A 17244-nucleotide genomic window follows, 5' to 3' on the forward strand; every position below is an offset into this window, starting at 1 on the left:
AATAAACAAAATATATCCAGTTTAAGAAATAAACACTAAACTGTGACTGTAATAATAAACACCCGTGATTGACTTAAACGTGAAGTGAACGCACTGAAAGTGCAAGAGACAGTCTTTAAAAATAATTTAGAACGTGACCAAACAAAGCAAAGTTCATGTGTATAAGGATCCTGCGATCTTCAAATTTTTCCAAAAACTTCCACCACACCCGACAGTGCTCAGTGACTCCTCCCCCATCAAATGGACACTCACCGGATAGGTATGCCTCACACTCTCGTGTTTTGGCACAAAAAACCTTATCAGATGTAGTTGTTCCCGTCAATAAAGATGTAATCCAAATATGACATCCAATCAGTTCCACATATATGTCAGAGAGAGACAAAAGAAGTGCAAATAGTGTGATACCATCAAAGGTTTAATAGCACACCAAAATAAAACTTCAAACAGTGCACTCACAAACAAAATCTTGTAAAACAGCAGAATATCACATCAAGAAACTCCTTCAAACGTCAAAATGGTGAGAAGCGGTCACGGCGGACCCCCGATCAGCGAGAAAAAGTGAAACCAATTCTCCTACTCACGGTGCCATGGACTTCTGTCAGATGCAGCTGCACATCCACTTAAATAAAAAACTTCAAACGCACTCTGCATCCAAAAACGCAGCACTCACTAGTAAAATTAGACTGTATGGCAATACCCCGACATGTTTCGTTATAAAAACGTATTCATGGGACTAACCACACAGTCATAAATGGTTACCTTATATCTGATGTAGTCAGATCAATCAGCCTATCAGTCCTGGGCGTTTTCCCACTTCCTCCATAACTGTGGGCGGAAGTAAACGATATTCCCAAACTACTGTGGGCTGACAGCATCATCCACCACCACTGGCTGGTGTATAAATCAATCAGCCAGTGCGATAGGCGTGGCGCCAGTCCCCAGATTCCAATAGGTGAGAGAGGATGTTAATCACATCCCCCAACAGCAGCAGTCTGAGCCAATCACGTGCTGCACAGCGCATCCCGCTCCGCCTACAACGATGAGCGGGCATAGAGCGCTTATGCAGCCAAAGCTAGGAGGAAGTCAGCGCCTCCTCCATTGGCTGGCTGTCTTACCCAGCAGCCACAGCGGTAAGCCGACCTGATAGGTCGAGCAGACGCTGCTCATGATAGGCTCGCCGCGGGGAATGGCTTCTAACAACACAACAGGGGCAAATCAGCTGTTGTATAGGCAGACGTGGGCGGCGGAAATAAGAGGAAAAAAAAAAAAAAAAGGCCAATTTCCGGGTGTCCCCGTGACCACGAATCACATCTACAGCACAATCATTACACTGTGTTTATATTGAATAGCCATACAACAGTTCCTAATTAAGTCATCAGCTGATATATATCAATCATGCGCTGGAGTATATCAACAAATACATATAAAAACATTTGTCACTGGATGAAGGCAATAGTCAGTTAAAATAAATTAATAACATTTTGCATTAGTACATATTAGTATCAAACGCTAATTGCAAATTCATATAAATGATTAAATATATATAATTAAAATATATCTAAAATATGTAAGAAATGCATTAAAAATGAAACTCGATAAAATCAATCTAAAACTGGAACTAAATACAAGTGGTGAATTAGTGATCGCTCAGCTGATCGCAAATGGTCACCGATAACACCACCACTGGAGAAGGGATTAATTAATAGCAAAATATCAGATAAATGAATAAAAGAGTACATATACTGAAAAGATGCCAAAAAGGGTAATACTAAACCCACGGAGGGAAAGGTGTGGGTATGATAAATGTCTAAGAATTATTGATGAAGCAATTCAAGTCTACCTCTATATTCAACCCCCGCGGAAAAAGACATTTTAGCAAGAATATCCAGTGAGTTTCGCGCTATGAAAGGTCACGGACTCTGTGTGACCCCCTCCAAGATGGGTAAACCACATCTATGCCACAAAATTGAGCAAGCGTGGGGTCCAGGTTATGTACCTTTTTAAAATGCATGGAAACGCTATGTTCCTCAAAGCCTTTTTTAATATTTGCTAGGTGTTCTGATATGCGGATTCTTAGAAGTCTTTTAGTCCTCCCAACATATAATAACCCGCATGGGCACCATAGCAAATATACAACATATGACGAGTTGCATGTACTGAATTCTTTAATGTCAAACATTGTGCCATCGGAGCTGGTAACTTTGTTAATTCCTTTGTTGTGTTCTTTCACCGTGCGGCAGCAAATACACCTTCTGCAAGGAAAGAATCCTTTCAGATCTATTTTCAATTGGCGATCAGGTGGATCCAATATTTTGCGGACCACTCTATCGCCAAAATTGGGCGCACGTCTATATATAAAACGTGGCTGCTGAGGAATCACTCCACCCAGATGTCTATCTCTGCTGAGGATGTGCCAGTGTTTCTTATATATGGTTTCAATTTCCTTATATTGGATGTGGAAGCCCGTCAGGAAGCTCCACTGGTGTTCATTTGTGGATGGTTCTTCTATTTTCTTCTTAAAACAGTCTTCTCTCGGCTTCTCTGCGATCTCTTGAATCATTGACACCAGGTTGATCTCATCATATCCCTTTTGGGCAAATCTCTTCTTCAGTACATTCGCCTGCTCAAAATAATCTGAGTCATCAGTGCAGTTTCGGCGCACTCGGAGAAATTGCCCTTTAGGGATATTCTTTATCCAAGCAGGGTGGTGTCCACTTCTGATCGATAGATAACTGTTTCGATCAGTGCTTTTAAAGTACACCTTTGTTTTCAACCTGTCATTACATCTTTCTATAGTTACATCCAAGAAGTTAACTGAACACGCACTGATCACATATTCCAGTTTAATGTTGTTCACATTGTTGTTCAATACTTCAAGGAAAACTTTGAGATCTGTTTCCGATCCCTGCCAGATCAAAAAGATGTCGTCAATGTATCTCCGATAGAAGATAAGTTGAGATCTTTGATCTCTGAAGATACTTTTGTCCTCCCACTCCGCCATAAACAGGTTGGCGAGGCTAGGGGCATATTTAGCTCCCATAGCCACGCCAACCTGTTGTGAAAAAAAGAAACCATCGAACCAAAAATAATTATGCGACATACAGAAATCGAGGGCTTGACCCAAAAATCTTTTTTGTGTAAACGGGATCTCCTCCCTCTTACTCAATGCCCAATTGAGTGCCAGAGCAGCGTCCTCATGCTGTATTATAGTATATAGTGAGGCGACATCCGCCGTCACAAGGAAGGTTTCAGTACCTGGATTTATTCTTATATCCTCCAGGGATATGAGCAGATCAGCTGTATCCTTTAAGTATGCTTTGGTTTCCCGCACACTTGGCTGGAGGAATTTGTCCAAGTATTCACCCAACCTTGCCGTGACGGACCCAATGCCGTTCACTATTGGACGGGCCGGTGGCATGGTTGCATGTTTGTGTATCTTCGGTAAGGTGTAGATAACCGGAACTCTACACACAGAAGGAGCCAAATATGCTTTCTCTTTAATATTCAGGGCATTGATCTGGAAACCCCATTGTATTAAGGAATCCAGTTGTGTTTTGTATGCTTCTGTAGGGTCAGAATTCAACCTCTTATAGGTGGTTCGATCTTCCAACAGTGTGGACAATTGCTGATGATAATAGTCTTTGTCCATCACTACTACTCCGCCCCCCTTATCAGCAGGGCGGATAATGATGTTCTTTTTGTCTTCCAGTAGCTTGATACCTTCCCTGATATACTCAGGATTGATATCTTTTTTCTGTGGCAGATCTTCTATATCTTTTAGCACAAGCTGTTTAAAGACTTCAATGTAGTGATTGTTGGAATTTTGGGGGTTGAAGAGCGATTTATTCTTCAACCCACTGTCTATGTTCCTATTGGCTGTAGTGCTCCTCATTGATGCTTTGACTGGGTGGCTCAGAAAATATTTTTTCAAATTTAATGTTCTGATAAATTTGTGGGTATCAATATAGATGTTAAACTTATTCATGGCCTTTCTAGGGGCACATTTTAGGCCTGTATCTAATACGTTGAGTTCTTTTGCACTCAAAGTAACCCGACTTAAATTGTAGATACCAGCTCCTATGTTCTCCTTGCTCTTTTTTTCGGATTGCTTGCGTCTTCCAGCCCTGCACCCCCTTCTTCTCTTTGCAGGTATTCCCCAGCTCTGTTCATCAGATAAGGTGGACCAGTCTTCTCCCCCCTCTGTTCATTGGTTGTAAATTCCTCTTCGGAGTCCCCCCTCTTCCCCCCCTCCCTCTCTGTCCTAAAAAAGAAGCAGACTGGGGTTGGTGATGATATTGATCAGATGGAGGGTATTGATACCATTGATGGTAATCCTGCTGGGGATAGTAGTGGGATTGATCTGGAACACCATAATGTTGTTGTGGCCGAGGGGACTGGTAATAGCCACTATACTGACCATTCTCCCTATTATGGCGTGGTGGTCCGGGTGATTCATAATATGATTCGGGATGCCCACCCTTAGCACCTTGCGGTAAGTTATTACGAGGGTGGTTTCCTCCCGTATGGTCAGCTTTTTTCAAAGGACCCTTAGGTTTTCCTGAATCCTTCTTTAGAGCAGCAACACTCGTTTTAGACTGCTGTTGTTCTGTTGTGTCATTCACTGGATCTCCTTCAGAGCCTGTATTACTCTGCCATGCGTAGATTTTGCTGTTTTTAAAATCCTCAGAATCTCGGTTGTACTTTTTTACTTTCCTTTTCTGAGTGTCCCTATCTACCTTCTCCAGTTTCTTTTTCATACTATTGTTGAACTCTTTGATCATTTCTGATTCCTTGATTGGCTCTAATTGTTTTTGTATGATTTTAATTTTTTCATTAATTAGACTTAGTTTAATTTGTTTCCTCTTCAGAACCAGAACCTGTAGTTCTTTCCCAACTTTATTAAAAAAATTAAGCCATTCATCCATATACTTTACATCAGTAAGACCGTCTTGAGGGGTGACTTCCCACCTCAGACTCCTAAAAATTAGACCCTCTTTGTTGTAGTGTTCGAATGTGAAGACATCCCACCAGGCCTTCACTTGTTTCTCTAACAGGTTATCTAATGCCTTCAGGATGCTGGGATAATCTTCCTCACAGTCTGTCATTTCTTGACTGGAGGAAAAAATAGAGTCAGCACTTATTTGTCTGTTGGACAAAAAGTCGATAATGTCCATGGCTGCACACAGTTAAAAAATAAAGATGATAGTAACAATGGGTGATCTATAGAGTGCGCCCTAAAAAGTCGCCCACCGTTGCGCCTATGGAGGAGTGGATGATGCCTAGCTGCTGTTTAGAAGATAATAAGTGAACAAAAAGAATGTAAGATGATGAAACTCTCTAAGGAGTGTCAACAAATTAAAACAGCGCTATCAAATAACTGTGCATATTTGACTATATAAAATACATTACTACAACCCATATGTAATGATATACAGTGATAATAAACAAAATATATCCAGTTTAAGAAATAAACACTAAACTGTGACTGTAATAATAAACACCCGTGATTGACTTAAACGTGAAGTGAACGCACTGAAAGTGCAAGAGACAGTCTTTAAAAATAATTTAGAACGTGACCAAACAAAGCAAAGTTCATGTGTATAAGGATCCTGCGATCTTCAAATTTTTCCAAAAACTTCCACCACACCCAACAGTGCTCAGTGACTCCTCCCCCATCAAATGGACACTCACCGGATAGGTATGCCTCACACTCTCGTGTTTTGGCACAAAAAACCTTATCAGATGTAGTTGTTCCCGTCAATAAAGATGTAATCCAAATATGACATCCAATCAGTTCCACATATATGTCAGAGAGAGACAAAAGAAGTGCAAATAGTGTGATACCATCAAAGGTTAAATAGCACACCAAAATAAAACTTCAAACAGTGCACTCACAAACAAAATCTTGTAAAACAGCAGAATATCACATCAAGAAACTCCTTCAAACGTCAAAATGGTGAGAAGCGGTCACGGCGGACCCCCGATCAGCGAGAAAAAGTGAAACCAATTCTCCTACTCACGGTGCCATGGACTTCTGTCAGATGCAGCTGCACATCCACTTAAATAAAAAACTTCAAACGCACTCTGCATCCAAAAACGCAGCACTCACTAGTAAAATTAGACTGTATGGCAATACCCCGACATGTTTCGTTATAAAAACTTATTCATGGGACTAACCACACAGTCATAAATGGTTACCTTATATCTGATGTAGTCAGATCAATCAGCCTATCAGTCCTGGGCGTTTTCCCACTTCCTCCATAACTGTGGGCGGAAGTAAACGATATTCCCAAACTACTGTGGGCTGACAGCATCATCCACCACCACTGGCTGGTGTATAAATCAATCAGCCAGTGCGATAGGCGTGGCGCCAGTCCCCAGATTCCAATAGGTGAGAGAGGATGTTAATCACATCCCCCAACAGCAGCAGTCTGAGCCAATCACGTGCTGCACAGCGCATCCCGCTCCGCCTACAACGATGGGCGGGCATAGAGCGCTTATGCAGCCAAAGCTAGGAGGAAGTCAGCGCCTCCTCCATTGGCTGGCTGTCTTACCCAGCAGCCACAGCGGTAAGCCGACCTGATAGGTCGAGCAGACGCTGCTCATGATAGGCTCGCCGCGGGGAATGGCTTCTAACAACACAACAGGGGCAAATCAGCTGTTGTATAGGCAGACGTGGGCGGCGGAAATAAGAGGAAAAAAAAAAAAAATATTTTCTGAGCCACCCAGTCAAAGCATCAATGAGGAGCACTACAGCCAATAGGAACATAGACAGTGGGTTGAAGAATAAATCGCTCTTCAACCCCCAAAATTCCAACAATCACTACATTGAAGTCTTTAAACAGCTTGTGCTAAAAGATATAGAAGATCTGCCACAGAAAAAAGATATCAATCCTGAGTACATCAGGGAAGGTATCAAGCTACTGGAAGACAAAAAGAACATCATTATCCGCCCTGCTGATAAGGGGGGCGGAGTAGTAGTGATGGACAAAGACTATTATCATCAGCAATTGTCCACACTGTTGGAAGATCGAACCACCTATAAGAGGTTGAATTCTGACCCTACAGAAGCATACAAAACACAACTGGATTCCTTAATACAATGGGGTTTCCAGATCAATGCCCTGAATATTAAAGAGAAAGCATATTTGGCTCCTTCTGTGTGTAGAGTTCCGGTTATCTACACCTTACCGAAGATACACAAACATGCAACCATGCCACCGGCCCGTCCAATAGTGAACGGCATTGGGTCCGTCACGGCAAGGTTGGGTGAATACTTGGACAAATTCCTCCAGCCAAGTGTGCGGGAAACCAAAGCATACTTAAAGGATACAGCTGATCTGCTCATATCCCTGGAGGATATAAGAATAAATCCAGGTACTGAAACCTTCCTTGTGACGGCGGATGTCGCCTCACTATATACTATAATACAGCATGAGGACGCTGCTCTGGCACTCAATTGGGCATTGAGTAAGAGGGAGGAGATCCCGTTTACACAAAAAAGATTTTTGGGTCAAGCCCTCGATTTCTGTATGTCGCATAATTATTTTTGGTTCGATGGTTTCTTTTTTTCACAACAGGTTGGCGTGGCTATGGGACCTAATATGCCCCTAGCCTCGCCAACCTGTTTATGGCGGAGTGGGAGGACAAAAGTATCTTCAGAGATCAAAGATCTCAACTTATCTTCTATCGGAGATACATTGACGACATCTTTTTGATCTGGCAGGGATCGGAAACAGATCTCAAAGTTTTCCTTGAAGTATTGAACAACAATGTGAACAACATTAAACTGGAATATGTGATCAGTGCGTGTTCAGTTAACTTCTTGGATGTAACTATAGAAAGATGTAATGACAGGTTGAAAACAAAGGTGTACTTTAAAAGCACTGATCGAAACAGTTATCTATCGATCAGAAGTGGACACCACCCTGCTTGGATAAAGAATATCCCTAAAGGGCAATTTCTCCGAGTGCGCCGAAACTGCACTGATGACTCAGATTATTTTGAGCAGGCGAATGTACTGAAGAAGAGATTTGCCCAAAAGGGATATGATGAGATCAACCTGGTGTCAATGATTCAAGAGATCGCAGAGAAGCCGAGAGAAGATTGTTTTAAGAAGAAAATAGAAGAACCATCCACAAATGAACACCAGTGGAGCTTCCTGACGGGCTTCCACATCCAATATAAGGAAATTGAAACCATATATAAGAAACACTGGCACATCCTCAGCAGAGATAGACATCTGGGTGGAGTGATTCCTCAGCAGCCACGTTTTATATATAGACGTGCGCCCAATTTTGGCGATAGAGTGGTCCGCAAAATATTGGATCCACCTGATCGCCAATTGAAAATAGATCTGAAAGGATTCTTTCCTTGCAGAAGGTGTATTTGCTGCCGCACGGTGAAAGAACACAACAAAGGAATTAACAAAGTTACCAGCTCCGATGGCACAATGTTTGACATTAAAGAATTCAGTACATGCAACTCGTCATATGTTGTATATTTGCTATGGTGCCCATGCGGGTTATTATATGTTGGGAGGACTAAAAGACTTCTAAGAATCCGCATATCAGAACACCTAGCAAATATTAAAAAAGGCTTTGAGGAACATAGCGTTTCCATGCATTTTAAAAAGGTACATAACCAGGACCCCACGCTTGCTCAATTTTGTGGCATAGATGTGGTTTACCCATCTTGGAGGGGGTCACACAGAGTCCGTGACCTTTCACAGCGCGAAACTCACTGGATATTCTTGCTAAAATGTCTTTTTCCGCGGGGGTTGAATATAGAGGTAGACTTGAATTGCTTCATCATTAATTCTTAGACATTTATCATACCCACACCTTTCCCTCCGTGGGTTTAGTATTACCCTTTTTGGCATCTTTTCAGTATATGTACTCTTTTATTCATTTATCTGATATTTTGCTATTAATTAATCCCTTCTCCAGTGGTGGTGTTATCGGTGACCATTTGCGATCAGCTGAGCGATCACTAATTCACCACTTGTATTTAGTTCCAGTTTTAGATTGATTTTATCGAGTTTCATTTTTAATGCATTTCTTACATATTTTAGATATATTTTAATTATATATATTTAATCATTTATATGAATTTGCAATTAGCGTTTGATACCAATATGTACTAATGCAAAATGTTATTAATTTATTTTAACTGACTATTGCCTTCATCCAGTGACAAATGTTTTTATATGTATTTGTTGATATACTCCAGCGCATGATTGATATATATCAGCTGATGACTTAATTAGGAACTGTTGTATGGCTATTCAATATAAACACAGTGTAATGATTGTGCTGTAGATGTGATTCGTGGTCACGGGGACACCCGGAAATCGGCCTTTTTTTTTTCCTCTTATTTCCGCCGCCCACGTCTGCCTATACAACAGCTGATTTGCCCCTGTTGTGTTGTTAGAAGCCATTCCCCGCGGCGAGCCTATCATGAGCAGCGTCTGCTCGACCTATCAGGTCGGCTTACCGCTGTGGCTGCTGGGTAAGACAGCCAGCCAATGGAGGAGGTGCTGACTTCCTCCTAGCTTTGGCTGCATAAGCGCTCTATGCCCGCCCATCGTTGTAGGCGGAGCGGGATGCGCTGTGCAGCACGTGATTGGCTCAGACTGCTGCTGTTGGGGGATGTGATTAACATCCTCTCTCACCTATTGGAATCTGGGGACTGGCGCCACGCCTATCGCACTGGCTGATTGATTTATACACCAGCCAGTGGTGGTGGATGATGCTGTCAGCCCACAGTAGTTTGGGAATATCGTTTACTTCCGCCCACAGTTATGGAGGAAGTGGGAAAACGCCCAGGACTGATCGGCTGATTGATCTGACTACATCAGATATAAGGTAACCATTTATGACTGTGTGGTTAGTCCCATGAATAAGTTTTTATAACGAAACATGTCGGGGTATTGCCATACAGTCTAATTTTACTAGTGAGTGCTGCGTTTTTGGATGCAGAGTGCGTTTGAAGTTTTTTATTTAAGTGGATGTGCAGCTGCATCTGACAGAAGTCCATGGCACCGTGAGTAGGAGAATTGGTTTCACTTTTTCTCGCTGATCGGGGGTCCGCCGTGACCGCTTCTCACCATTTTGACGTTTGAAGGAGTTTCTTGATGTGATATTCTGCTGTTTTACAAGATTTTGTTTGTGAGTGCACTGTTTGAAGTTTTATTTTGGTGTGCTATTAAACCTTTGATGGTATCACACTATTTGCACTTCTTTTGTCTCTCTCTGACATATATGTGGAACTGATTGGATGTCATATTTGGATTACATCTTTATTGACGGGAACAACTACATCTGATAAGGTTTTTTGTGCCAAAACACGAGAGTGTGAGGCATACCTATCCGGTGAGTGTCCATTTGATGGGGGAGGAGTCACTGAGCACTGTCGGGTGTGGTGGAAGTTTTTGGAAAAATTTGAAGATCGCAGGATCCTTATACACATGAACTTTGCTTTGTTTGGTCACGTTCTAAATTATTTTTAAAGACTGTCTCTTGCACTTTCAGTGCGTTCACTTCACGTTTAAGTCAATCACGGGTGTTTATTATTACAGTCACAGTTTAGTGTTTATTTCTTAAACTGGATATATTTTGTTTATTATCACTGTATATCATTACATATGGGTTGTAGTAATGTATTTTATATAGTCAAATATGCACAGTTATTTGATAGCGCTGTTTTAATTTGTTGACACTCCTTAGAGAGTTTCATCATCTTACATTCTTTTTGTTCACTTATTATCTTCTAAACAGCAGCTAGGCATCATCCACTCCTCCATAGGCGCAACGGTGGGCGACTTTTTAGGGCGCATTCTATAGATCACCCATTGTTACTATCAGTCCTGGTGCACTGCATTTGGCATATGTGTTAAGGTGCTTTTTTTTCAAAATGCCCAATAAAAGGGACATGCATCGTTATTGGAAACACAGTGCACTACCACACACAGTCGTGTGATACGCACTTGTGCATTAGAGATGCATTTAAAGTGAATGGCACTGCAATGGGCTAATGCATTCAACATGCATTAAGCTAACGTTAAGCTAACGCGCACATTGCCGCAACATACCACAGCAGAAAAGAGAGTTTTCACCATAAGTCATGCACTGGCTTTTTATATATGCATGTGGTTTAGCGCTTCATGTTGCTCTGATGCATAGGGTTCCAGAGTTTAGCCGTGGGCGGAGGGAACAGGTGCGTCTGTGGCATAGTAAAAATGAATGTCATGCCTAGACTGCTATACCACTTTCAATCACTCCCTATACAGGTTCCTATCTCCTTTCTAAAAGTGGCAAATAGAATGCTAGTCTACTTTGTGTGGGTCCGGATCCCCCACGGTCGGCACAAACAGTTCTCCGACTTCCAAAACTGAAGGGAGGCATAGCTTTGCCGGATGCCATTCTCTACCATACACATGTCACCTAACCCGTATATTAGACTGGCTTCGTCATGGCACTCTGAAACAATGGGTGAAATTAGAACAATCCCTAACGGAGATCCAACTGGAGTCGCTGCCCTGGTGTCAACAGTTCTTGCAAAAAAAATATTTCAGACCATCCCACCGTGGGGGTGACAGTACAGACTGCTCGGAAGGTTTTCCGCGATTTTTCGGTCATGCCACTCCCATCCCCACTCACCCCTCTAGTGGGCAACCCAGCCTTCAGCCTGCGACTCAATGACCCTAGATTCCTGGAATTGAAACTGTTAGAGAGGTCACAGGCACAACACTTCCTCATAAATGGATAATGGAGAAGTAGAGAGCAGATCCTGGAGAACCCCACCCTAATAAGGCTCTCTTTTCGGCAAAAAATACAGTTTTCCCATTACATTAGCTCACTGAACCCCCCCCCCCCCCCCAGCCGCTTTCGAGAGGAAATTGACCCCCTGTGAATTGCTAAGCCTAGACCAGTTCCCGTTGAGGCATGTATTCTCTCTCACATACCAACTACTGGTATCCGCACCACCGGACTTTAGGTCTCCTTATACTGCCAGGTGGGAGTGTGAGCTTGGATTACAACTTACAGAGAAAAAAGTCGATCGGATCATCCTTTTTACTCACAAGATTTCTATCTGTGCAGGACACCAGGAGGCGGGATATAAAATACTGTCCCGTTGGTACTACACATCGGAAAAGATTCACAAGATGTTACTTGAGAGCACAAACCTATGCTGGAGATGTGGGGAGGATGTTGGAATGCTCCTTCATGTCTTTTGATCTTGCTGCATCTTACAGCCCTTCTGGACAGAGGTACATTGTATCGTTCAGAAGTTCACGGATCGGGAGTTACCGATGTCCCCTGAGCTCTTCCTTTTGCATCACCATGGGATTTCGAGTAAGAGATATAGGAAATTCATATTGCCGCTCCTACTCGCTGCAGCAAAAGGCTGCAACCCCCTGAACTGGAAGCAGACCCAGCCTCAGTCGGTGGCCGGTTGGTTGAAAAGACTGGTGGACATTCACACAATGGAGGACTTGGTGGCCACGGAAAAAGGCCTAAATGAGAAATTTTCAAAAAAAATAGTTCCACTGGCATAAATTAATTTACTCTGCAAAGTACGGACAGCTAGTGGTCCAGCTTACCTGAAAGGGAACAAATCTGAAAGCTCCCCAGAAGGAGTGGGTGTGACTGGACAATGGTACCAAACCCTCCCCCCACTTTTTTTTGCTCTCTCTCCTCTTCTCCTTGTTCCCGCTTTACCCATTTTCCGTTCCTGACTTTTCTATAATACCAGCACGTGAGTACTGGGACCTTAGAGCCAGTCAGCACCAGGCTCAAATCCCAATCCCTAAAAAAATGTAGATTGCCGTAAAAATGGCCATGCGGGGTATGGAAGACTCCCGTTCCCTTGAAGCGCAATGTGATTCACTCCTGATAGACGATTTCTCCTCTTTACACTGTGATGTATGTACAAGGTTATTGGGAACAACTATTTTATTATGATATACACCAGCGTGGTCTCTATTTCCGCATGTTCTTCTTTCTTGAATAAAGAATTTATAAAAAAAAGTGCAGCTCACGGAAAAATATCATGTTAAACAAATGCCTTATATTTAGATTTTATTTGTTTTCTTTTCAGGCTATGCACAAATCAATATACAATTTCAAATTGCCGCCAGCTGTTTTATTTGAATGACCACACAGGCTGTAAATGTATCAGAGAGTTACAATATACTTTTTTTTTTATTTGCCATGTAGATTGCAATTGGTGATAAAACCATATGACTCAAATAGTTTTCAATATCAGATAAAAATGTTGCATTATGATTAATGTAGCCATTCAGCTTTATTACTGAACCATTAATATTAGTATCCATTGGTTTCAGGGGCTTTATAAAAGAAGCAATCAAGGCTAATAAATAAGAAAGAATGCAATATGCTAAGTGCTGTAACCCATAGCAACCACTGAGACACTATGCGTAGCTGTTGTAAAGTGAATAATGTGAAATATGATTACTGTTTTATGGGATACTATAATTACTACTTACTACATCATAAAATAATGCATATTTTATTATACTTATGAATTCAATTATTACACACATTTTATATTACAATTGCATGATGTGTGGCCCGCCTCTGTCTAGGGAAAATGGTACGTTTTGACCAGTATTATGAATACCAAAACAACTTTTGTGCAGGCTTAAAGAGACAAAGTGAAAGTTGGTTCTTAAAGGGCTCCCATGTCCCAATTACCATCACAGTGATCCTATGCCCACACTCCTTCATTGCTGTCAGTAGCTATTACTTCGGAGTATAGGGGTGCACAGGTCTAGCAGTCAATCCCTCGGCCTGAACACTGTTACACGACGGAGTGAGTTATGATACCACTCCCCATAGACTCAGACACAGGCATCACAGTGGATCCCAGTACCTTCTGCAGCGCAGGCAGAAGCAGGATGGAATCATTGGTAAGGTCAGTTTAGTTGGGGGCGGGAGGAGGGGTGTATTTAGGTTTTGTGCTGCCCTAGGCCTGACTAAACTCGTGCACCCCCTAATTTAAATATGACCCACCCCTTCCTGTCAAGGCAACATCCCTTGCATTTTAAGACCCACCCTGAAATTTTCAAGTGGGGACACCAGTTCTGATGGCCTGGGGGCGGGGGGCAATGGATTCCCTTAATTTTCATAGATTTCCTCTCACTTCCTGTTTGGCTATGGGACCGGAAGTGAAGGGAAATCTCTACAATGGGACAGGGATGGTAAAAAATTAGAAGCAACGCCCCCTCCCCACAGTTGCAGAATGCCAACCGCCCACATACTGGAAGCAGTGCGGCCGATTTATGGGGACGCTAAACTAATTTGCCCAACAGTGTAGCGCAAGCCGGCGGGGACACTGTCCGTGCTGCACCCCTGCAAAGTGCTGCCCCCTAGGCCTGGGCCTTGTTGGCCTAGGCCAGGACACAGCATTGGGCGGGAGTGCCTTTTAAATACATCGTGAAATAACGGTTAATGAACGAAAAGGGTCTCTTTAAACTTACTTAATACAAAATTATAATTTAATAACATTTTCAAGATTCTTTTTCTGTCAAGCCTTCTAAGCCAACACTGACCCCATATGGAGAACCAAATTAGAACCACAGTAGCCCAATCTGAATCTTAACAGTAAATAAGAAGAGTCGTTTTTATAGTAAGATCTCTAGCAGCATTGCATGTATATTTAATGTTTGGGGTATATTGAGACCATTTTTGTTTTTTTGTGTTTTATGTAGGTGTGTTTTAAGTATATATGAATTGTAATGTTGAAAAAGAATAATAAACAGATAATTTAAAAAAATGAATCTTAACAGTAATTAATTATAATAAAGGCAGTATGAGTGGCTTCTTGGGGACCCAGACTCCAGGTGACCCATGAAGATATTAAAACAAGATTCTACATGTCATTGCTGTTTATAGCAAATCAGTTTCAGCTTAGCAATAGTTTTTGGAAGGTGATTAGCTATAGCTGCCTTCTAATTCCTCTTAGTAAAGATTTTATTTTTAAAGACAATTCCACTTTTGTTAAAAAATGCTACACAAACCATTTTGTAATTTAATGATATTGAAAATTACTTTTCTATTTCAATCTACAGCCACTGCAATTTTCAACTGTCTAAAAAATGTAATGCAATATGGCAACCTGAAGGCATTCTGTACAGCACTGGGGTACTAAATGCCCCCCTCAAATGTAAATGTTCTGCTTTTTTGATTGGCTAAATGCTTTTAGGAAATAACATTTTAGGCATCCCCTGCAATAAGGATATCATTTTTGGTGAATTACTACCTAAGGCTTGTCTACTGAAAGGATGCAGATATGCAGCTTTCCTCATTAGAACACTAATATTTGCTTTGGTGTGTATAATGAAGGCTGACCCTTCTTATTCACGATCAGTCTGAGAAAGGATATAGGGAAACAAACAGCTATTTCTTAGGTACATAAACAGGTAGGATCTGCAACAAAGTTAGTTAAAACCCTTGCAATGTACATAGATCCCCTAGAGGGGATAGTTTTTATTGAATAAGAGCAGAGTTACACTTTAAGATACCTAAATGGTCATAAACAATACTGTATATACCTTAAATCCCTGTACCTGGTAGCATTGTTTCAATATTTTAGTATACACTGCATTCAAATCCAATTTAAAAACTGAATTTAAAATCTTTAAGAAATTCTTTACAAAGGCATGTCAGAATAAAATTATAGGTTTTTATATACATAGACCCTTATGCAAGGTTAAGCAAAAAAAATGTAGAGACTTCTATGAATATCATTATTTGTATGTTTTTGGTGAACACTAGTCAAATTGGTCACTGGATTTTCAAAAAGTCTTAAAGATCATGAAGAAGAAACTATAATTTCAAGCCACTTCTTGCCTACCAGTTTGATTGAGCGAGCCAGGGAGCCTTGTTTCAACTAAGTTCAGTAAAAGTATTTCCTTAAAATGAACTTAAAAAAACTTAAAAAAATGAACTTACATGTTTGTATTTGCTGTTGAAGTCAGCCATTCTCCAGCCAAACCAATAACATCCAGTCCAGTTGAGAGCTGATTGAAAAAACGTGGATGACCTAAAAAAAATATATATTATTTTATTTCTTATACATGCCTTCATATTATCCTTTATATTTTGCCATAGAGAGTAATAACATACAAACTCTGGTTTATATATTATAGTAGGTCTACAGTCAAAGAAGATATCCACTAGCTCATTTGTCCATCCTGCTCCCTGAAGTCTATAAATATCTTCAGTGAAGAAACCATTGTTTTTGGATTCCTTGGCAATCAATGCCTAGTTATTTGGTGCCATGATCTCTGTTGAAGGAGATGATAAATCAATCTCAGATTTAGAAATTATGCAACCGAATGGAAATTTGGTCTCATGGCTAGCCGTAATGGGTGCCCGGAGTGGCAGTTTTTTTAGTGGAAGTAATTATTTCAGTATTCTCACTATCAAGGAGTGGGGTGGGCAAGGTAATATACGGGACTGCTATCAGGTGGTGCAAAGAACACTGATGTAAAGTAGCATTTTGTCGCCTAAAAATTTAGAAATTGCATGCTGTGTGTCTACTTCATGCATTCATTTCTGGAATTGTGGAAGCCCAAGCATGTGAGGTTTAATCATTATTTATGGTAAATGTGTAGGTTTGGTGACCATATTTTGAAGGTCTTGTTAGGACTGTTGTCTCCAGGTTTTGCAGTTGTTCAATGACCAAGAGCAGCTAGTTCGATTAGTTTTTTTGTCAGTTTAATGTCGTCAAAAAGATATTAAACAGAGTTTATTGGTTAGTTTAGAGCAGCTTTTTTTAACCAGAAGTTTAACCTTGAAGTTTCTTCAGGGATGCCTTTCTACAGGGGGGCATCCTAACAACCAATGACATCATCAGTTAATAAGAAGGATGTCTGTTGCCTCCAAAGCATTTTTATTTGACCCTCCTGTGCCCCTCTCCTTCAGCACTGGGGTGACATTAGCTGACTGATGGAGAGAAATATAGGGAGAAGAGAAAAATTGGTATACTAGTCAGTACCAGTGTGCAAAAGTGTAAGTGCTTTGGAAGAATAAATCACCTCTAACCTTGGGTGTCCTAGGTGTGGATGTTGCTGCAGCTATTAGAAGGTTTTTACATTTTAGAATGGGGTGCTTCGAGACTGTCTATAATTCTAAAGGGTGTCTTGAGATTTCTATAATTCTAAAGGGTGTCTCGACTGAAAAAAGGTTAAGAAACACTGGGACTAGAGTAGTCACA

General features: G+C 41.2%; 1 protein-coding gene across 4 annotated transcripts in view; it reads right to left on the reverse strand.

Moving 5' to 3' along the window:
* GAD1 (glutamate decarboxylase 1) overlaps positions 1 to 17244 on the reverse strand; it is a 151990-nt gene that overhangs the window by 35686 nt on the left and 99060 nt on the right. For all 4 annotated transcript variants that reach the window (XM_040357774.1, XM_040357773.1, XM_040357775.1 and 1 more), the window contains one exon: positions 15978 to 16068. In XM_040357774.1, the coding sequence (XP_040213708.1) occupies positions 15978 to 16068 (91 nt within the window). The remainder of the gene's footprint in view (positions 1 to 15977; positions 16069 to 17244) is intronic.

Source organism: Rana temporaria, chromosome 6 (genome assembly GCF_905171775.1).
Source record: "Rana temporaria chromosome 6, aRanTem1.1, whole genome shotgun sequence".
NCBI lineage: Eukaryota > Metazoa > Chordata > Amphibia > Anura > Ranidae > Rana > Rana temporaria.